This window comes from Erpetoichthys calabaricus, chromosome 1 (assembly GCF_900747795.2).
Source record: "Erpetoichthys calabaricus chromosome 1, fErpCal1.3, whole genome shotgun sequence".
NCBI lineage: Eukaryota > Metazoa > Chordata > Cladistia > Polypteriformes > Polypteridae > Erpetoichthys > Erpetoichthys calabaricus.
In genome coordinates, this window is record NC_041394.2 from 11,042,772 (window position 1) to 11,060,242 (window position 17,471).

At 42.3% G+C, this 17,471-nt stretch overlaps 1 protein-coding gene across 1 annotated transcript in view; it reads right to left on the reverse strand.

Annotated features, from left to right (window-relative positions):
• dhx34 (DEAH (Asp-Glu-Ala-His) box polypeptide 34) overlaps positions 1-17,471 on the reverse strand; it is a 100,695-nt gene that overhangs the window by 78,163 nt on the left and 5,061 nt on the right. The window contains exons 2-3 of the mRNA XM_028795613.2: positions 15,941-16,678; positions 12,353-12,664 (exon numbers count right to left, since the gene is read on the reverse strand). Of these exons, the coding sequence (XP_028651446.2) occupies positions 12,353-12,664; positions 15,941-16,639 (1,011 nt within the window). The 5' untranslated portion in view covers positions 16,640-16,678. The remainder of the gene's footprint in view (positions 1-12,352; positions 12,665-15,940; positions 16,679-17,471) is intronic.

Here is a 17,471-nt window from a genome sequence, read left to right on the forward strand (position 1 = left end):
TCTGGATTCAACAGCTGGGCTGGACGAGTCTTCAGCCCCACCCGGAGGTGCAATTGGGACCAGGTGGTCAAACACCTGGAACACTTCCGGGTGGGCTATAAAGGAGGCCAGCCACCAACACTCGAGAGCCAGAGTCGGGAGGAGGAGTGGTGGTTAAAGGGAGAAAACTGTGTTGTGATTCTTTGTGTGGAGTTTGGGACTGTGGGTCACGGGGAAGATTTGCGCCCATCGGGTGAAGAAAAATAAAGTCTCATTGTTTCATACGTGCCTCTGTGTCTATCTATGTCGGGTCAGGCGCCTATATAGAGCTTCTGTTACAATATATACTGTACAGTATATATACCAGTAATGGCGTACTGCACAATAACGTGCAGTGAATACACTTGACTTATAGTTTTCCTCCTCTTTCTCTGTATGTTTAGCATTCGTTTGCTCAGAGGTTGATGCGCTTGCTGCTTCTTGAGCAGCTCGTTTTCTCCACCCTCCCACTTCTTCTCTTCTTCTCTTCTTCTGTTGGCATCTTTTTACGTTAAAACTGATTAAGTCAGTATTTGTGTTGCAATTACTTAGTACATTTTTCTCTTAAGCTGGCACTTAAGTCTAAAGAATGATTTAAGATATGAAGAGGTAAGGGAAGTGACGGCGAAGGTGGTAGAGATGATGCCCTCTAGCTATCTGCCTCAAAAATGATTTGAGCAGGAGTGGCGTTTGGGGGTGGCTATGGTGTAGCGGGTCCACAGCTCATGTCAAGAGGCCAGTTTTAAATAAATAATCGCCGCACTTGCGGTTTAGCGAGGGAGCGTGTTTGCATGGCTGAGGCGGTTCCAGGGGAATTCGTGATGTGAGCGTTTCTCACCTAAGTGCACAGGTGAGAAACCGTCTACATCCGTAATTGTTCCTGGGGGCTGCTGATTGCCACAGCTGCCATGTCCTCTTCATAAATAGAAGCGCGAGGAGGCTGGAGGGGGGAAACGAAAAAAGGAAAGAAAGTAAAGAGCCAGAGTTTGCAGGAGAGCGGGAAGCAGCAGAGACAGAGAGACAGAGACAGCCGGTGTGAGCGAAGGCTTGCAGGTAGGCAGCTGGACAGTGAGCCCTAGCAGGGGTGTTTGGCCGACACTTGGTGGGGCAGAAGGAAGTGGTCGCTCCAGCTGAGCGAACAAGGAGCTGGAGTGACCAGTGATGAAGGACGGCTGGCCGCGTAAGGCCAAGAAGGCAGCGGGAGTTGGGAGGCTTGGGTGAGGGATTCCCCATTGTGAGCGTCCTGGCCTTTGGGGAACCTAAGTCTCGGTTTGGAGAGCACAACCAAAGCCACGGATCGGGAAGCCTCCAGATCAGTCATATGAGGAAGAAGGTCAGCTGCAGGAAGGGTGACTCTCGTATCGCGGGGGACTGCTTCCAGTCATTGGTTTTTAAAGAGTTTTTCTATTGTGTTTTAACCTCTACTCAGCACTTGTTTTTATGGGATTATTTATTTATTGAAGACTTTTGAGATACACTGCACTTATTTATTTTGAATACTGTTTTGTTGTTGTTTTTAATAAAAGCACTTGGCACTTTTTTTACACCATCTTCTTGCTCCACTGTTATGCCTCACTGCCAAGCTCATCGGTGACATTCCCGACGGTGACGGGTTCAAGAGCTCCCTGAAGCTGCATGGGAACCTGGAGTAAACCCACATCGTCAAAGTGGCAAGTGGGGTGACTGCCCCAGGCCCACTGCCTAAGGGGGCCCAGCTTTTGAGGTCCGCGTGTCCTGTTCGAGCAGATTTGTCAAGTTATATTCTACTCTTATATTTTGATAAAGTCAACATGCTATCTTTCAAAAATTTAGCTGAATACTGTAATGAGAACATCCGGTGTATTAAATTTGTGCGCAGGTTTATACAGTCCACACATACCGGTAACAGCGTTTGATGTAACCGGCCTTGCACACCCCTAAGGCCACCTCCGGATTTGAGATATGGAGAGGTAGATGAAGTGACGTCGAAGGTGGTAGGGATGAGAACGGCCCCTGTACTCATGTGCTGCACGGCCGCCCTGTTGCGTGCTGCCTAGAGTTGATTCTACAATAAAATAAAATATAAATAAAAAGAGTAATAAAAATCATCACCCCGAAAGCGGACAGTAGAGTCATCACGTAGTATGTGTGTACCAAATTTCAGGTCAGCAGGTCAAACGGTTTGCAAGCTACAGGTGATTTAAAATCCTGGACAGACAAACGGACAGCCACGGTAGTGTATCACATCTCTCTATTATAAAAAAAAAAAATTTGGGACGAGACAAGACTTTTTATCCTGCAATGAGATGTGATCTTTTGAAGAGAGACAGTGAGACACTTTCACGTCCTGTGAGACGGTCAAGTCATGCCCTACTTACAACCATTTTCAATCAACACCACGGCCATCTAACCTCTCAGTTATTGGAATGCTTTTGGCAGACACACTTCCTGTGCTCTCAGCTCTTAAAAATTGTATATGTCCTAGATGACACGTCAACGACTAAGCGAAGAAGAAAGAGCAGCACGTCATAAAAAGTGATCCAAAAGCGTTGGAGAGAAAAGAAGGCAAAAAAAGAGCAATAATAATCTACAGTAAGTGCAAATTCTGAAAATAAGGAAAGTAATAAACAGCCCGGACCAAGTGGGATTGAAAACCTCGCAGGTATAAAAGATAACAACATATAATTTTTAACAGGCGACAAGAAAGGTAATGTAGTACATATTCCGCAAATAACATTAGACACCATAGGAGGAATCTTGATATGCCATTCGTATTAAAACGTTTACAGTTTCCCGTTAGAATAGCTTTTGCTATGACAATCAAATCACAGGGACAAACATTTATTAGAGAGAAAGAAACGATATTCACTCACGGCCAGTTATGCGTTGCGTTGTCACAGTGCAAGTCCAAACACGGAATCAAAATTCAATGCGATCTTGAAGAAAAGTTCATTCCAAATATTGTTTTTACTGAAGTTTTAAAGTAAAAGTGAAAATAATGCATATGTAACAATTCCCATGAAAGTAACAATCTCTCTAAATTATATTTCTAGTTAAGCAAACCCAGGGGTTGGCGAGCGAAGCAAGCAGGGGGCTGAGCCCCCTAGTAAGAAGATATAAACAAGTGAAAATATACATAGAGTACAGTCAGAAGATATTTAGAAAGGTCAGCTATTGAGGCCGAGAGCTCAGAATGGTGACGGTGTTATGAAAGCATTATATTTATAGTATAGTATAGTCCTTTACTTGTCCTGTGTTTAGGTGTAAGTTACATGGTTGTCCAGGGGAATGTTATTTTATATCACTGTACCCTATAATATGTTGTATGGATAGTATGACAATAAAGCCACATGACTTGACTTGAGTCACGTGACCTCGTAATATTATAAAATCGTATTATAGAGCGCGGTGAAATTCTAACTCACATGTGCTAATCAACGTGCAACACGTCGTCATTATTAGGGAGTATGACAGCTTTACCTTGTGTATAGCATAGAGAGGAGCCATATGAAGACTATTTTAATAAATGACCAAATTTGAAGTGCTTTGTGGCTGAAGTTTATAAATATACATAACTACATATTTTTTACTGGCACAGTGGTGTAGTGGTAGTGCTGCTGCCTCGCAGTTAGGAGACCTGGGTTTGCTTCCCCGGTCCTCCCTGCGTGGAGTTTGCATGTTCTCTCCGTGTCTGCATGGGTTTCCTCCCACAGTCCAAAGACATGCAGGTCAGGTGCATTGACGATCCTGAATTGTCCCTAGTGTGTGTGTGGGTGGGTGGGTGGGTGGTCTGTGCCCTGCGGTGGGCTGGCACCATGCCCAGGGTTTGTTTCCTGCCTTGTGCCCTGTGTTGGCTGGGATTGGCTCCAGCAGACCCAATAGCGGGTTGGGAAATGACTGACATTTTTTTTTACCATTTTCTTCCCATTTATCAAGCTTCTGTAAAAAGCCATTTCCCCCAAGGGATCAAGAAATTATTTTTTCCTAACCTTGTGCCTTGTCATGCTTTCCTTTCGACAGGTCCAGATGCTAAGGAATAACAGCATGTGATCCAGAAGAATGCATTCATCAAGCGGGGAAAGCCAACAGTGGGACTGGGACTGCTCCAGTAGCCGGGCCCAGCTGGATGAGATATTTTTTAGAGAGCAGGATTACATACAGGCAGGCAGTGAGGAGCACAAGGAATTTTGGAAATTCTTGGAAAGGTTTAAGAAATTTCAAGAGAAGAAGGAAGTTGCTAGTGCAAGCCAAGGACTTGGTGTGGAAAGAGACAACAATAAAAGACACCACAAAGACAAAAGCAAACCCCCTGCTTGTAATCTTGGGTTGCCAAAAGCGTACGTTGCCAGATATCGCATTAACCTCTCCGTATATTCTAAGGACTTGGAGGAAAGGAGTCGACATCAGAGGAGAGAGAGGACTGGCCCAAGTAAAGAGGCGATCTCAACTTGTAGGATAGCTCTCTCCTCCATTTCCTTGACTTCCGGCAGAAGCAGAGTTTCAGCAAACTTGCCAAGCTTCACAAAGACCTGAAGAACTTGCCTATGAGACAAGATTGTAGAAATGGTGAGAGCTCATCCAGTGGTGGTGGTGGCCAGAGACACAGGCTGTGGAAAATCTACCCAAGTGCCCCAGTATCTGCTCGCCGCCGGCTTCAGCCATATTGGGTGCACTCAGCCTCGACGCATTGCATGTATCTCTTTAGCAAAAGGGTCAGCTATGAAAGTCTGAATCAGTACGGGTCCAAGGTGGGTGTTGTTTATTAGGCAGATTGAACTTATTGTAATACGCCTTTGGGCCTCTTATTGTTAGCCACGTCAAACATTTGTTTCATCTTTTTTTTTTTGTAATTCTTGTTTGTGTTTAAAGGGTCTGTTTTAGTTATAATATGTCTTGAGCGCCCAACGCCCCGCCTGCCCGGGTGTCTTTGCTGTCCACATGTGGATTAAGCCATACATGTGGGGGTGCTATAAAGCAGCTACATTGAAGTATCGGTTTACCTTCCCACGGCAAAACACCTTGAATCTTTTGATACGTGGGAGTTAAAGCTTGTAAGCCAAGTAATGATAATAATAACAAATTTTCATTTATATAGTGCCTTTCCCATGCTCAAGACGCTTCACGGAGTCTCATAAAGAAACAGCAGGTATATGTAACATTGGATACAGATGTTTCCTGAATAGGACATTAAAGAACCAGATAGATACAGGATACACAAAGGCATTAAACAGAATAAAAGACAATAAACCAGAGCAAAATACTACATTCAATACTAAAAGAAAGCCTAGCAAATAACGTCATTTGTCATATAACAACACATTATACAGTCATAGCGCCGAAATTATTGGCACCCCCTGGAATTTTCCTTGAAAATGCACCATTTCTCCCAGAAAATTGTTACAATTACACATGTTTTGGTATACACATGTTTATGAGCGGAAGCACCGAGCAGAAGCACAGAGCAGAAGCACAGAGCAGCGGCGTCTCCCACAGGCACGTAACCCTTCGCAAACACCCGAGCAAGTTCATCGGAAGTAAAGCCGGCAGCTGACCAGAAGAAATAACCGGCAGTGAGAAACTTGAAGCCGACGGTCTCTGAAGCAGAAAGCACTTAAGTAAACTACAGAAAACGGAGAAGATGACATCAATACTAAATGTAAGTTCCATCTGCTCTCTGCCCGTTGAGGGCACGTTTATATGTTGTGTGTCCTGCAGCAGGTACAGTTCAGGTTTTCCGGCCGACATTGTAGACAGCTTCACCTGCCTAAAGTGTTTAGTTAATTTAGAGTTGGTCGGGAAAATACGCGAATTGGAGGACCGCGTTAGGAATCTGATAGCGATTAGGCAAACCGAAAATTGGATCGACTCGGTTTGTTTAGACAATTCGGCTACTTCTGATTCGGCTTCAGTCTCTCCTGGCCCCACTGTAGTCAGTGCACGGCCGAAGTCAGCAGCACCAATTCAGCCACAGGGCGAGTGGGTAACAGTAAGACGGGGGTCTAAGAATCCAAAATGTAGTCCCCCAGCACCCAGGTCACCAATTCGGACCCAGAACAGATTCTCAGCACTCCGCAGCGCGCCTGTGGAAACTGAGAATAAGAAAGTGCTCATAATTGGCGATTCCATAGTGCGGAATGTTAGAATTTCAAACTGTGTTAAACCAGCAGTTCATGTTAAGTGCCTCACAGGGGCCAAGATTTCTGGCATAGAGGCCGCATTGGACCGTGTCGCCGACGATGAAGTATCTACCTTATTGCTGCATGTCGGCACTAATGATATTTATTCACAGCAATCTGAGGAATTAAAGAGGAACTTCATCTCTCTTTGCATCAAAGCTAAAGAAAATGTCAGAATTTAGTTGTATCTGGCCCCTTACCAAGATTATATAGAGGGGATGTGATTTATAGCAGATTGCATTCCCTTCACTGCTGGCTAGAAACCTGGTGTGCAAACAAAAGCATAGCGTTTGTGAACAATTGGGATGATTTTTGGGAAAGGCCTGGATTTTTCAGAAGAGATGGTCTTCATCCTAACTGGAGGGGATCTTATGTATTATCCCAAAATATGGCAGCAAAACTGCCTGGTTGACTGATTAGAGCACCATCCAGGCCACAGTCATGTGATCTTAAATCACAGGCTGTTGTTTATCCCACCTGTTACTTTCCTGAAGCTGTTACCCATAATCCTTGTCTTGGGGCATCCAGTAAATTTAGTCTTAATACAAACCTTAAATTAATTGATAACCAAAAAATAAGGTGTATAATTAGACCAAGGGATAAAACCAGACCCTCCACCAGGGGCATCTGTAATAGAAATTTACTACAAATTAAAACAAAAAGTATATCACCAATTCAGAAAGGAGCATACAGTTTTAAATGCTGCTTATTGAACATTCGCTCTCTTGGCACTAAAGCTGTTTTGGTAAATGATATTATATTAAGTACAAAATCTGATCTGTGTCATCTCACTGAAACCTGACTTAGTAAATGTGACACTGTACCCCTAGCTGAGGCGTCACCAGATGGATACTCGTTCCTTCATAAGTCTAGAGATTCTGGTCGAGGAGGGGGCCTTGGAATAATTCATTGTAACAAAATGCAAATCACTTCTAAAAATTTAGGCAACTTTACATCCTTTGAAGCATTCATTTTAAATATTAAAACAGATTCCAACACAATTATAGTGCTAGTCTATAGAACACCAGGGCCGTATTCATTGTTCATGTCTGAATTTAGCAACCTTTTATCTGACTTGGCTATAAATTATGATCACGTAGTACTGATGGGGGATTTTAATGTACACATTGATGTGGAAACTGACACTTTTAGCAAATGTTTTACTTATTTGTTAAATTCAGTAGGATTTTGTCAGAAAGTCAAAGGTCCAACTCATAATCATAACCACACATTAGATTTAATTATAACTTACAAAGTTGAAATTCAAAATTTAATTATTACTCCATTAAATGAAGTTATTTCCGATCGCTACTTAATTACATTTGATTTAGTCTTGCCCTTGCCAACACACTCCCAGATTAAAACAAAGCCAGTGCGACATCTAGATTGTAATTCTGCTTCAAAATTTATAGATACTTTGAGTAAGTCGAGTTTAATTGTGGAAAACCATTTAGATCAGTTAACATCAAATGTGAACACGGAAAACAATTTAGATGAGCTAACATCACATTATAATGTGACCTTGAGAGATGCTCTGGACACAGTGGCTCCCCTTAAAACAAAAGTGGTCAAAGCACATAGAAACTCTCCCTGGTTTAATGAAAACACTCGAGCTCTTAAATTAGAGTGTCGAAAACTGGAGCGCAAATGGAGAACAACAAAGCTACATGTCTTTCAAATTGCATGGACAAAGAGTGTTAATAAATATAAAAAAGCCCTCTTTAAAGCTCGCTCAGAATATTATTCTACATTAATAGATAGCAATAATAAAAATCCTCGGGCACTGTTTAGAACAGTAGCTAAATTAACAAATGGAAATTCAGATCAACAGTGCAAAATACCAACAGACATTAGCAGTACAGACTTTATGAACTTCTGCAATGAGAAAATTAAAAATATAAGATCCCAGATCTCTGCATCTCACTACAAACCAAATACTAGCTTAGCAGACCCTGTCTCACATTGCACTCAGCACTTTAGTAATTTTAATCCTGTAACTGAGCAGGAAGTCTTAAGTTTAATTTCTAAAATGAAGCCCACTACTTGTTCCCTAGATCTAGTGCCAGCAAAACTAGTAAAAAGTGCAATGGATGTTCTTGCAGCGCCTATCCTAAACATTATCAGTAGTTCATTATTGCATGGCACAGTACCTGATACACTAAAAGTGTCAGTCATTAAACCATTACTTAAAAAGTCAGACCTTGACCCACATATACTAAATAATTATAGGCCTATTTCAAATTTACTGTTTCTCTCTAAAATACTAGAAAAAGTAGTTGCCAGTCACCTTCAGACACACCTTACGCATTACAATTTATTTGAGAAATTCCAGTCTGGTTTTCGCACTGGTCATAGTACAGAAACGGCACTAACGCGGGTTGTAAATGACATTCTGATATCCTCTGATGAAGGAAACTCCACTCTAATTATGTTGTTGGACTTAAGTGCAGCATTTGACACCATCGACCATTCTATTTTACTGCACAGGCTAGAAAATGATGTTGGGCTTACAGGCACCGTGCTCGCTTGGTTTAGTTCTTACTTATCAAATCGATTCCAATATGTACAGAAATGTGCTGACAGGACTCCATCATTACACACAGAAGTTCAATATGGTGTCCCGCAGGACTCAGTACTGGGACCTTTACTGTTTTCACTGTACATGCTTCCACTGGGATCTATCATTAGGAAACATAATGTTAATTTTCACTCGTATGCAGATGACACCCAGCTATACCTTTCATTTAAATCAAATGAAGTTTCTCCAATGTTGTCTTTAATTAGTTGTGTTAGTGAATTAAAGGAGTGGATGAATAAGAACTACTTGTCTTTAAATACAGATAAAACAGAGATGTTAATTGTTGGAGGGAATGACGCTGATCACAACAATATTTTGTTATCATTTAACTCAGTTGGAATCCCAGTCAATTTTACTGAATCAGCCCGCAATCTAGGAGTTATCTTTGACTCTAGCATGTCATTTAAAGCGCATATTACAAAGTTGTCCAAAACATGTTTCTTCCATCTTAAAAATGTTAGGAAATTAAGGCGCTTTTTAAATAAACAGGATTCTGAGAAACTAATTCATGCATTTATCTCTAGTAGTATTGACTACTGCAATGCGGTGTTCACTGGATGTTCAAACTGTTCTTTATTCAGCCTTCAGTTAATCCAAAATGCGGCTGCGAGAATTATTACAAGAACAAGAAAATACGAACACATAACTCCAGTTCTTAAATCCTTACACTGGTTAAGTTTAGGGCAGATTTCAAAATCCTTCTTTTAATATTTAAAGCATTAAATGGTTGAGGTCCGGCTTACTTGTCTGAACTCATCATGACTTACAAACCTGAGCGCACATTAAGATCTCAAGATGCCGGTCTGCTTATGATTCCAAGGATTAATAAAATAACAGTGGGAGGTCGAGCTTTTAGTTACAGGGCCCCTAAACTGTGGAATGGTCTGCCTGCTACTATAAGAGATGCCCCTTCAGTCTCAGCTTTGAAATCCCGGCTGAAGACTCACAACTTCAGTTTAGCACACCCTGACTAGAGCTGCTGATTAACTGTACAGACTGCATCTCTGTTGTTAGTCATTAGCACTTAAACATAAGTAACATGACAGTTATAATTGTATACTAACCCTCACCTATTCTGCTTCTCTTCTCGGTACTCAAATGTGGCACTTGGTGTCACGGCCCACCTGCCAAGTTGTTTTGCCTGCCTAAGGAAAAGTCATCCCTGATGGAGGATCGCAGGAATCGTGGGAAAGAGGGGTCCTTTCATCGGATTGGCTGGCCCAGCACTGTTTCAGCCGTGGAATGGCCAAATGGGGGAGGCAGCTTGAAGGATGAGGCCTCCAGGACTCTACACAAATCCAAATATTATTATGGGATATATCATCTACTGTGAAATTCTGCTCTGTATTTCTAAAATTTATATTTTTTATTTCTTACTATATTGAGAAATTGTTCTGTTCTGTATACTGCATTGTATTGTATTGACCCCCTTCTTTTGACACCCACTGCACGCCCAGCCTACCTGGAAAGGGGTCTCTTTTTGAACTGCCTTTCCCAAGGTTTCTTCTATTTTTCCCTACAAGGTTTTTTTGGGAGTTTTTCCTTGTCTTCTTAGAGAGTCAAGGCTGGGGGGCTGTCAAGAGGCAGGGCCTGTTAAAGCCCATTGCGACACTTCCTGTGTGATTTTGGGCTATACAAAAATAAACTGTATTGTATTGTATTGTACTGTATTGTATTTCCTTTATGTGCATTGGAACAACACAAAAAAACAGAGAAAAAAAGCCAAATCTGACATCATTTCACACAGAACTGAAAAACTGGGCCGGACATAATTATTGGCACCCTCCACTTAATATTTGGTTGCACACCCTTTGGAAAAAATAACTGAAATCAAGCGCTTCCTATAACCATCAACAAGCTTGTTACACCTCTCAACTGGAATTTCCAACTACTCTTATTTTACAAACTGCTCAAGGTCCCTCAGATTTCTCCCAACAGCAATTTTGAGATCTCTCCATAAGTGTTCAATCGGATTTAGATACGGACTCATTGCTGGCCACTTCAGAACTCTCCAGCGCTTTGTCTTCAACCATTTCTGAGTGCTTTTAGAGGTATGTTTGGGATCATTGTCCTGCTGGAACACCCATGACCTCTGACGCAGACCTAGCTTTCTGACACTGGGCCCTACCCCAATATCTTTTGGTAGTCTTCAGATTTCATGATGCCTTGCACACAGTCAAGGCATCCAGTGCCAGAGGCAGCAAAACATCCCCAAAACATCTTAGAACCTCCACCATGTTTGACTGTAGGTACTGTGTTCTTTTCTTCGTAGGCCTCATTCCGTTTTCTGTGAACAGTAGAATGATGAGCTTTACCAAAAAGCTCTACCTTGGTCTCATCAATCCACAAGATGTTCGCCCAGAAGGATTTTGGCTTCCTCAAATACATTTTGGCAAACTCCAGTCTGGCTTTTTTATGTTTCTGTGTCAGCAGTGGGGTCCTCCTGGCTCTCCTGCCATAGCGTTTCATTTCGTTCAGATGTCGACACTGTTGCACCCTGAGTCTGCAGAACAGCTTGAATATGTTTTGAAGTTGATTGTGGTTGTTTATCCACCATTCAGACTATCCTTCATTGCAGTCTTTTATCAATTTTTCTCTTCTGTCCACGTCCAGAGAGATTAGCTACAGTGCCATGTGTTGTGAACTTCTTGATTATGTTGTGCACAATGGACAAAGGAACATGAAGATCTCTGGAGATGGACTTGTAGCCTTGAGATTGTTGATATTTTTCCACAATTTTTGTTCTCAAGTCCTCAGACAATTCTCTGCTCGTCTTTCTGTTCTCCATGCTTAGTGTGGCACATTCAGACACACAACAGAAAGGTTGAGTCCACTTGTCTCCATTTTAACTGGCTTCAGGTGTGATCGCTGTGTTGCCAGCACCTGTTTCTTGCCACAGGTGAGTTCAAACGAGTATCACATGCTTGAAATAAAACGATTTACCCACAATTCTGAAAGGGTGCCAATAATTTTGTCCGACCCATTTTTGGAGTTCTGTGTGACATGATGTCAGATTTGGCTTTTTTTCTGTTTTTTTTGTGTTGTTCCAATGCACAAAAAGGAAATAAACACGTGGATACCAAAAAACATTTGTAATTGCAACAATTTTCTGGGAGAAATCCAGGGGTGCCGATAATTTCAGCCATGACTGTACTCAGAATCTGGACAGAGAGAAAGACGGAAATTGGAGGCAGAATGTCAGGTTAAGTTATCCGCCTTCCCGAACAGATGAGTTTCCAGTTGTTTTTTTAGTACTAGGGTGTTGTACCGTGTTAGCCATTATGAATGTAGAGATCAGTTGTTTTTTTAAAAGAATGATTGGAGTCAGCTGATCTCATTCATTTTGGGAGGTCACACCAAATTCAGGGCGCTATATACAGCTGAAGGCCCTGTCACCTACAGAATGCAGGTTAGCATCTAACAAGGTTTTCTGGACGTCCAGTTGCTGTCGTACCTAATTTGTTGTAATTTCATTGACTGCGATCATGAGATGGGATGGAGATTTCTATGCCTCTTTAACATTAAAGGAAACAAGGAACACACAAACTAAAGTGGAACATATTTCACCAAGAAGCAGATTTTTGAGCCCAGGAAAACATACCTGTATTGGGAAGAGCCTGCCCGGAACCTGGATGACGGGGGCACCACTGAAGTACTCCGAGAAGAGTTTGATGTTAATTGTGGCAGACATGAGGATGACCTTGAGGTCGTCACGTAGGGAAAGTAAACTGCGCAGAACTCCCAGCAGGAAGTCACAGTGCAGATGCCTCTCATGCACCTCATCCACGATGATCACCTGGTATTGTGGCAGACTTGGCTCTTGCTGGATCTGCCTCAGGAGGAGGCCCTCTGTGAGAAAAACCATCTTGGTGGCTGTGGTTCGGGTGGACTCGAACCTGATCTGATATCCAACCTACAAAGAGTAAAGTCACACAGAATATTTAGCTGCAAATCATTTTAGATTTTTATAATGTGGTGCATATCTTAGCGCTGCTGCCTCGCAGTTAGGAGAACCGGGTTTGCTTCCCGGGTCCTCCCTGCGTGGAGTTTGCATGTTCTCCCTCTGTCAGTGTGGGTTTCTTCTGGCTGCTCCGGTTTCCTCTCACAGTCCAAAGACATGCAGGTTAGCTGCATTGGTGATCCTAAATTGTCCCTAGTGTGTGCACACCCTGCACTGGGCTGGCGCCCTGCCCAGGGTTTGTTCCTGCCTTGTGCCCTGTGTTGACTGGGATTGGCTCCAGCAGACCCCCCGTGACCCTGAAGTTAGGATATAACGGGTTGGATAATGGATGGATTGATGGTGCATATCTTGGGCAGTGTTCTGTTTTGCTGTGTGTGCACACGTACGTTGTAACTAACCCTGCAAACCAGTCTGGACAACACCAGGTTACTGTTCATTAATATAAGGCATCTCTTGACACTGTGGACTAGATATGTTATACATATTAGAACAATCTAGATGAGAACAGGCCATTCAGCCCAACAAAGCTCGCCAGTCCTATCCACTTATTTCTTCCAAAAAAACATCAAGTTGAGTTTTGAAAGTCCCTACTGTCTTGGGGGCGGAGTGGTGGCTCTGAGGCTAGAGATCTGCACTGGCAATCGGAAGGTTGCCGGTTCGAATCCCGTCAATGCCATTAGGGACTCTGCTCTGTTGGGCCCTTAAGCAAGGCCCTTAACCTGCAATTGCTGAGCGCTTTGAGTAGTGAGAAAAGCGCTATATAAATGCAAAAAATTATTATTATTATTATTACTGTCTATCACACTACTTGGTCACTTATTCCAAGTGTCTATCATTCTTTGTGTAAAGAAAAGTTTCCTAATGTTTGGGTGAAATTTCCCCTTAATAAGTTTCCAACTGTGTCCCCGTGATCTTGATGAACTCATTTTAAAGTCACAGTCTCGGCCCACTGGACTAATTCCCTTCATAATTTTAAACACTTCAGTCAGGTCTCCTCTTCATCTTCTTTCTCTTAAACTGTAAAGGCTCAGCTCTTTTAATCTTTCCTCATAACTCATCCCCTGCAGCCTTGGACTCAGCCTAGTTGCTCTTCTCTGGACCTTCTCGTGTTAATTGGTAAATAATGGCCTTATAATCTGTGCTGTGTCAGAGAGGAATTTGGTCTTGAACATACCTCAAAATGAGCAAGAAACACCCCCGAGATATCAGTAAGGGGATCTGCTCAATGCCAAGCTAAAATATGCTGCAATATACACAAATGACAGGGTTTCTTGAAATATAAACATTAAAAACTTTAGTGAACAGTATGGGGCGGTATTGGTGGTGCCGTGGTAGCGCTGCATGGAGTTTGCATGTTCTCCCCGTGTCTATGTGGGTTTCCTCCGGGTGCTCCGGATTCCTCCCACAGTTCAAAGACATGCAGCTTAGGTGGATTGGTGATCCTAAATTGTCCCTAGTGTGTGTTTGGTGTGTGTGTGTGTGTGTGTGTGTGCCCGGCAGTGGGCTGGCACCCTGCCCGGGGTTTGTTCTTGCCTTGCGCCCTGCGTTGGCTGGGATTGGCTCCAGCAGACCCCCGTGACCCTGTAGTTAGGAGATAGAGGGTTGGATGACGAACAGTATGTTATAACTAACTTTTACTGTATATTTAAAGTATGTTGCATAATAGTTTTCTAAAAATGTTCTTACAGGCTGTTATTCCTAGTATTTCAAATTTATTAATAATTTTGTATTGTCAGCAGCCATAGCACATCTCGCAGGAATCATGGGAAAGAGGGGTCCTTTCATCGGATTGGCTGGCCCAGCACTGTTTCAGCCGTGGAATGGCCAAATGGGGGAGGCAGCTTGAAGGATGAGGTCTCCAGGACTCTACACAAATCCAAATCTTATTATGGGATATATCATCTACTGTGAAATTCTGCTCTGTACTTCTAAAATTTATATTTTTTATTTCTTACTATATTGAGGAATTGTTCTGTTCTGTGTATTGAATTGTATTGACCCCCTTCTTTTGACACCCACTGCACGCCCAACCTACTTGTAAAGGGGTCTCTCTTTGAACTGCCTTTCCTAAGGTTTCTTCCATTTTTCCCTACTAGGTTTTTTTGGGAGTTTTTCCCTGTCTTCTTAGAGAGTGAAGGCTGGGGGGCTGTCAAGAGGCAGGGCCTGTTAAAGCCCATTGCGGCACTTCCTGTGTGATTTTGGGCTATACAAAAATAAACTGTATTGTATTGTATTGTACTTGGATTGGAGACCATCTAGAAAAATCTTGGCTTGCTGATGGAAGAGGTGTTGGTGAGGCCAGCAGGGAGCGCTGATGGGGACACTGCTTCGTGAAACTGAGGTCCTGACCTCTCTGTGGTCATTAAAGATCACTGTGAATCTTTCAAAAAGAGTAAGGCAATTCCCCGATGTCCTGGCCAAATTGCCCATCATGGCTCAGTCCATCAGTATAGCGATATCATAAATATTTATATATTGTTTTTTTAGTTATTACTGTCATATACAAGAAACGTTTGGTACATGAGGAGTTTCTCTCCCATTGCAGTCACTCCTTCATCCAACCATAAATTAGGTTTAGTTCTGTTACTGGGCATTTGAGCAATTCTACATTGTCAAAATGTTTTATATGTATATATGTTGTTTTGTATGTTTTATATATTTGTGTTTTTGTTCAATGTATTATTCACTGCTGCATTATATAATATGATGGGGTCATATTACAAATTGTGCTGCTGATTGTAATTAACTTGCGGTGGGTTGGCACTCTGCCCGGGATTGGTTCCTGCCTTGTACCCTGTGTTGGCTGGGATTGGCTCCAGCAGACCCCCGTGACCCTGTGTTCGGATTCAGCGGGTTGGAAAATGGATGGATGGATGGATTGTAATTAACTGTGGAATGGATGGATGGATGGATAGATAGATAGATGAAAGGCACTATATAATAAATAGACAAAATGCAAGGCAATATATGATAGACGAAATGCAAGGCACTATATAATAGATAGATAGATAGATAGATAGATAGATAGATAGATAGATAGATAGATAGATAGATAGATAGATAGATAGATAGAAGCTCAAGACATATTATAACTAAAACAGACCCTTTAAACACAAACAAGAATTACAAAAAAAAAAGATGAAACAAATGTTTGACATGGCTAACAATAAGAGGCCCTACAAAGGCGTATTGCAATAAAGTTCAATCTTTCTAATAAACGACACCCACCTTGGACCCGTACTGATTCAGGCTTTCATAGCTGACCCTTTTTGCCAAAGAGATACATGCGATGCGTCGAGGCTGAGTGCACCCAATATGGCTGAAGCCGGCGGCGAGCAGATACTGGGGCACTTGGGTAGATTTTCCACAGCCTGTGTCTCCAGCCACCACCACTACTGGATGAGCTCTCACCATTTCTACAATCTTGTCTCGATATTGAAAAATAGGCAAGTTCTTCTGGTCTTTGTGAAGCTTGGCAAGTTTGCTGAAACTCTGCTTCTGCCGGAAGTCAAGGAAATGGAGGAGAGCTGTCCTACAAGTTGAGATCGCCTCTTTACTTGGACCAGTCCTCTCTCTCCTCTGATGTCGACTTCTTTCCTCCAAGTCCTTAGAATATACGGAGATGTTAATGCGATATCTGGCATCATACTCTTTTGGCAACCCAAGATTACAAGCAGGGGGTTTGCTTTTGTCTTTGTGGTGTCTTTTGTCATTGTCTCTTTCCACACCAAGTCCTTGGATTGCACTAGCAACTTCCTTCTTCTCTTGAAATTTCTTAAACCTTTCCAAGAATTTCCAAAATTCCTTGTGCTCCTCACTGCCTGCCTGTATGTAATCCTGCTCTCTAAAAAATATCTCATCCAGCTGGGCCCGGCTACTGGAGCAGTCCCAGTCCCACTGTTTGCTTTCCCCGCTTGATGAATGCATTCTTCTGGATCACATGCTGTTATTCCTTAACATCTGGAGCTGTCGAAAGGAAAGCATGACAAGGCACAAGGTTAGGAAAAAATAATTTCTTGATCCCATACCTATCAGAATGCCCAATTTCAACAAAGGTGATGTTCATGGTATGTTGTCTAGACAGGACAATGTACACAGAATTTTTAATCATCCATTGTGCCTACTTCATCCACTATGCTTTACTGCAAGCCCTTTGGTACCTTCTGATAAATATGCATTCAGTTGTCACTTATGGGTAGTTTAAGCAATCTGTATAAGGTTTTAATATTTAAATTATGGAACTTAGATCAGACTGAAACCGGCAAAATACAACCAATTTAAAGGTACCATCAATACAAAACTTCCATAAAAGAGTTGATGATTAATGATCATGATTAATGCTAAAAGCTCACATTACCCCCATTAAGTGTGGAACGTGACATTAACAAATGGCCAATATAAATTTCTTCCTCACGTACAACATTAAATGACATGTAGAGAGTCCAGCGAAATTCCTACATGTATGTGCTAATCAACATGCACCACATCACCATTCTCCGACGCCATGATTAGAGATTTGAAGAACCTGATCTTGAAACTTGAATGTTTCTTACCTGAAGTTCCTCTGAACAAATCTGTCATTTGCAATTTATAGAACTTCTAGAGCTGTCATGCATGAGTGACGCACAAAGTTAGTGTATGGAAGGCTTGGCTCATGAGGTAAACAGGGCGACAAATGAAGCTGAGATGGCGATACGAACTTCTATTCCTCAGCCTGCAGTAGAGTGGAGGAGGACACCTTTGACGACAAGCTGCCTTC